Source organism: Triticum aestivum, chromosome 7D (genome assembly GCF_018294505.1).
Source record: "Triticum aestivum cultivar Chinese Spring chromosome 7D, IWGSC CS RefSeq v2.1, whole genome shotgun sequence".
NCBI classification, from domain to species: Eukaryota; Viridiplantae; Streptophyta; class Magnoliopsida; order Poales; family Poaceae; genus Triticum; species Triticum aestivum.
In genome coordinates this window covers 576,918,191-576,923,211 of record NC_057814.1, presented here as the reverse complement: position 1 = coordinate 576,923,211, position 5,021 = coordinate 576,918,191, and the positions used below count along the sequence as shown (strand labels likewise).

At 43.1% G+C, this 5,021-nt stretch overlaps 1 protein-coding gene across 2 annotated transcripts; it reads left to right on the top strand.

Moving 5' to 3' along the window:
- Window positions 1-2,053: 2,053 nt before the first annotated feature.
- Window positions 2,054-4,965, top strand: LOC123165529 (glutathione S-transferase-like). Of its 2 annotated transcripts, XM_044583193.1 has the most exons (9): window positions 2,054-2,244; window positions 2,805-2,846; window positions 3,273-3,358; window positions 3,451-3,522; window positions 3,811-3,864; window positions 3,965-4,040; window positions 4,150-4,211; window positions 4,456-4,515; window positions 4,623-4,965. In XM_044583193.1, the coding sequence occupies exons 1-9, from the start codon at window positions 2,163-2,165 to the stop codon at window positions 4,728-4,730; spliced, it is 642 nt and encodes a 213-aa protein (XP_044439128.1). In that variant the 5' UTR covers window positions 2,054-2,162; the 3' UTR covers window positions 4,731-4,965. The 2 variants fall into 2 exon arrangements, with proteins under 2 accessions (XP_044439128.1, XP_044439129.1); XM_044583194.1 differs by lacking the exon at window positions 2,805-2,846.
- The last annotated feature ends 56 nt before the right edge of the window (window positions 4,966-5,021 follow it).

Genomic DNA, 5,021 nt, shown 5'->3' with positions numbered 1-5,021 from the left:
TCATATCAATAAGGAATTCTTTTTTTCCGGGAGCCCATTCGGAAAGAACTCCAAAGTTAAGCATGCTTAGCTTGGAGTAATTTCAGGATGGGTGACCGACCGAGAAGTTGCTCCCGGGTGCGCACGAGTGAGGACAAAGTGCGTAGAAAAGACTAGTATTGATCTGTGAGGCCAGTCTAGATCCTGCCAGGAGTAACGACCACCGACGGGTGTGTCCGGGGCGTTACAACTACCTCCGTCTAGGTTTATTGGTTCCTTTCATACTTTGTGCCAAATTAAACATTATTATGTTGTAATCGATAATTTTGCTTCATGCACATAAGACTAGCAAAATATAGGTTCTATATGACAGAACTTTTAGTGTTGAATTTGCATTTGAAAGAAGTTTCTGATACCACTTTTAGGGATATAACTTATTTTTTGCTAGTTTAATCGAAGGTCAAAGTTTGACCCAAAATACAACGAAGACTAATAAACCCGGACGGAGGTAGTAGACTATAAGATTGAGTATTAGACTATTGCTTTTTCAACATTCTCTCTTTCTCTTTCTTCGTATTTATAACATTTGCCTAGGAGCACACACAGAGCATGACTCTTGCATGAAAGCTCACCCCCCCTCTGAATTTTCTAGGTCTCTTTCACATAGGCAAAAGTGTCATGCAAGCAGGTATACTCCCCTTATTATACTTATTCTCACGAACATATCAGTATCTATTTTCTCTATGAGAAAATGAATGCTTATAAAATGTAAAACATTCAAGTCTGGAGCCATGGTTTGCAGAGCAATGGTGATCACCCTACTTTTCTTGTTTCTTCGTCATCGCCGAGATTAATGTCCAGACTTGGGCCATACTTTCTTGAGCCAGCGCAAGACGTGGCCTAGGCCCAGCACGACCCGATGGTTGATGTGCCAGGCTGGCATGATCCAAAGTAGTAGCGTGCCGTCCTGGGCCTAACAGCTGAGCACAATGGGCAGCACGGCCCTAGACTACGTGATGGGCCAGCACGAACACGACCCGGCATGGTGAAGGCCCACAATGTCGTACAGTATATGCGTGTAGAGAACACCACTGTCTCTCCCAACGCATATAAACGCACTATAGTTTGCATTATACATCAAGTAAAAGCCAGATATAATATCTAGTGATACCAATACTAGAACGCACTCATGCTTCCATTCCAAAAATATCAAATTTTAATGTGTTAAAATAATTCTGATTTGTTTGGGATGTCCAGAAGACATGTATGTACATTTCCTGAAGAATTCTAGTCATACATCAAAATCCATAAAGAGACACAAAAAAGACAAATCCATCATGAAGAGTGTCAAATTTTTATCCCTGTCTTTTTTGACACTATTTGTGCTGGATTTATATATTTTTGTGTCTTTTCTATATTTCAAATTTTGATTCAAAAAAATTTAGGCATTGTAGACATATGTCTTGTGAACATAAAAAAATTGATTTTTTTACACACTTAACTTTGATGTTTTCAGAGTGCGATTGGTATCACCTGGTACTTCCCCACAAGTTCTTCTAAAAAAAACTATGCGTGAAAGCCATTCAGACTTGACTGGTCAAAATCAGATCCCAAATAATATGTGTTCGTCTTTCTCTCCCTGATCTCCTCGGCTTCACCCCTGGACCTCAGCGCTGCCACCTCCGTCTTCACGGCATTCCCTGCCGCGCTGCCCACGAGCCTCCTCCTCCCTCACCCAGACTCCATCTCGATGTCACGGGCGCCCGTCGCGGCGGCTCACGGCACCCGGCGACGAGCGCGACCACAGCAGCAGCGGCAATGGCGGACCGTGGCCACCGCGGAGGCCGGGTGCCTCGTTATAGCTAATGAGCGACGATCTGCTTGAGCGTGACCACGACGACAGAGTCCCTGGCGCGGCGGCACGAGCTGGCACGGCACGACAGGCTGGCCGGGCCAGCTGGCCCGAGCCCAACGCGGCCCGGCCCGGCCCAGAGCACGGACGGGCTGGCCTGACCCGGCCCAACTCTCGGCATAACTGGGACATGGATGCTCTCTGGATTTGGGGATGGTCAGCTTGTCTTGTTCTCCATCCTCACCTTGTAGTGTCCGTCCACTCTTGTCCGGCGTCACAGCTCATTCCTTCACCACCAGCAGGCAGGAGCTAGTGCTGCTGCGTGTTGGCCATGGCAGCGATGAAGCCCGTCCTGTACAGCGCGGCGATCAGCTCCTGCTCCTACCGGGTCCGCATCGCCCTCAGCCTCAAAGGTAACCAAAAACAGAGCCACCACCCATCGAATCCTTCTTCCCCCCTGCAGAGACATACCACTGTGTTTTCTTTGGGGATTACCGATTAGGTGCATGACATGGTCGTTCCCAAGTGGTGTCGATCCTTTTCCTATGAATCCGGGTACAATCCATCGCTGCTTTAGTCCAGAAGGTCTTTGTGGGGATGATTTCCTTTGCTTTCAGGGATTTGTAGCTACTGCTATGAATGGACCAAGTATTTGACTTGTGGAAATGTTGGTCCAGCCGTCGTGGGGTTAAGTAAAAATGCGCAGCTTTGTATATGTTAAAATGGAGTATTTAAATCCTTAAACCAGAGTTGGAGTAGGCAGAGCCAATTGTTTTGTTTAGGATGTACTAATATAATTGTAAGGGATGGATGTACAAAACAGTCTACTCGATCAACCCAAAAGATATTATAAAGTCTCGGAATTGCTTAAATACAACCGCCAGTTGGAGGACTCAAGTTTAAAGCATTTCTATTGAAAAATTTCATCGTTATCAATTTCATCGTTATTTCATTGTTCTTCTCCATAATGAAGGCGTGGAATATGAGTACAGGGCGGTGGAGTGGAATGATACAGGTTAGTAGCAACAAACGCCTTTTTCTTTTACAATTATACACTCTTTGTCTGAAAGAGGGTGATACATAGTGTCAAATAATTGTGCGGCATAGTTAATCGATAAGTTGTAACATCAGGAAATTATCCTGACAAATATTTCTAGCTATGGCACCATTGATCACCATATAAAATTATTGGTTCATTGCATACTGGTGATCCCTATTAGCAGAAGAGATACAGACAATACATAGAGCATTACAGTGATATCAGGATTAAACTCGTGTTGCATACTCTGCTGGATCAAAGGGGAGAACTGAATACGAGTACCTTCTGAGATATTTCTCGTTGTTGCAATTATGATCACTGCGGAGTTCCCTTTCTGTTGAGTAGGTATAGTTTGTTGGAGTATATAGTACTTTGACGGTTCTTCTTGTGATCATCTTGTAGATTATGAGAAAATCAATCCAATTAAGTATGTGCCAGCACTACAAGATGGGGACATCTTGGTTTCAGACTCTCTTGCAATCATATTGGTGAATAGTAACTCTTCATCATGTTTTTTATTGTCTGTGGTCCAGCCTTCTGGTACTATTGACAACACAATTTCTTGCTTTCTGTTGAGTAGTATCTTGAAGACAAATATCCCCAGCACCTTCTTTTACCTCAAGATCTGAAAAGGAAGGCTCTTAATCTGCAGGTACTGACTTTTGTCAGGAGTTGTTTGCGTACTGACTTTAACTCTTTCTTTCTTCTCAGACTTTATATACTGAAACCAACTTTTTCGATAAACGGACCTTATACTGAAACCAACTAAAGTGTTCAATCTGTTCATAATGCTATGTTTGCACCGAATACTTAATGCTGAAAAGGGAAAAGGACCAACAAAGTTCTGGAAATCTCATGCTTTTGGTTACTCGTTTCATTATGCAACTTTTGTCTGCAACTTGCAAGCTCTACACATATATGGATTTCTTATTTGTTGCAGATTGCAAACATTGTGTGCTCGAGCATTCAACCTCTTCAGTGTTACGCTGTTATCGTAAGTTCGCTTACACTCAGCTGTTGTTTGGCCAAACGTTGTTCTACAATACTAGCGCAATATTCCAAACACAACCTTATTTTGAGCTATTCTTATTTAGGGGTTGATTAAAGGCAAATTGGGCCCCGATGAGAGCCTTCAGATAGTGCATCATTACATTGACAAGGGATTTAGAGGTATGGTTTCCAACACTCTGTTATTGACTTCTCTTACAACTCCAAAAGAGAAAGTTTACCATAACGAAGGGTGCTGTAGTACTCAACATTTTTGTCTCTTTCACCATAGCAATTGAAAAACTTCTGGAAGGATGTGACAGTAAATTTGCTACTGGAGATGAAGTCCAACTGGTTTGTGCTTTGTGCTCAATTTTGTTTTTTCTTTTGATAGGTACCACATTTATTCTAACAATATATATTTTAGACCAAGTCGTTTTATTTCTTGACAACTTCCTGATACACTGATTATGCCCTCTCTGCTATATGCCTCAGATAGGAGATTATCAATTCAGTACTAGCTTGACACTTTAATTACTGACCGTTAATTGTAAGTTATTGACTAGTCTGTGCTTGTATATTTTGTTTCTCTGTACAGGCGGACGTGTTCCTTGCGCCCCAGATACACGCTGGCGTGACGCGCTTCGACATCGACATGGTACGGAACATCTGTTGTTTCAGTCTTCCACATGTAGAACTAAATCATCACCCTCGAATAAACTTCCTATGCTTACCTGCTGATAAGAAGCAATTGTTTCCTTGCAGTCGAAATATCCACATTTGGAGAGATTTTACAAAGCATACATGGAAATCCCAGCATTTCAAGCCGCACGCCCTGAAAACCAGCCGGACGCGCCTTCGCTCCCACAGTGAAAAATGCAGCTGTTTTTCGAGACGTTTGTACTTTGTAATAAAACTCTGAGGTTCTTCTGGTGTCCATGGATGTAGAAGGAGCTTGCTCTTGTCTTGTAGAAGTGAATTAGTTGAGAATAATGCAATTCCCCTCATTGGGAGAAGAATATTACGCTGCACTTCAGGTAAAGCAGGGCAGTCCAGTACTATGTCAGTGTGCTCATGAGTAATAAAATTGGAATGTCGTCTGTGTGTACTGCTGGGGTGAACATAGGGTGTGTTTGGTTGCCCGCATCGAGCCCAACCAGCCCC

Bases quoted from the DNA above. Each gene is read 5' to 3' on its own strand.
- LOC123165529 (XM_044583193.1), top strand. From the start codon at position 2,163: ATGGCAGCGATGAAGCCCGTCCTGTACAGCGCGGCGATCAGCTCCTGC. The intron at 2,847-3,272 runs GTTAGTAGCAAC...ATCATCTTGTAG, and splicing joins GGTGGAGTGGAATGATACAG to ATTATGAGAAAATCAATCCA. The intron at 3,523-3,810 runs GTACTGACTTTT...TATTTGTTGCAG, and splicing joins GGAAGGCTCTTAATCTGCAG to ATTGCAAACATTGTGTGCTC.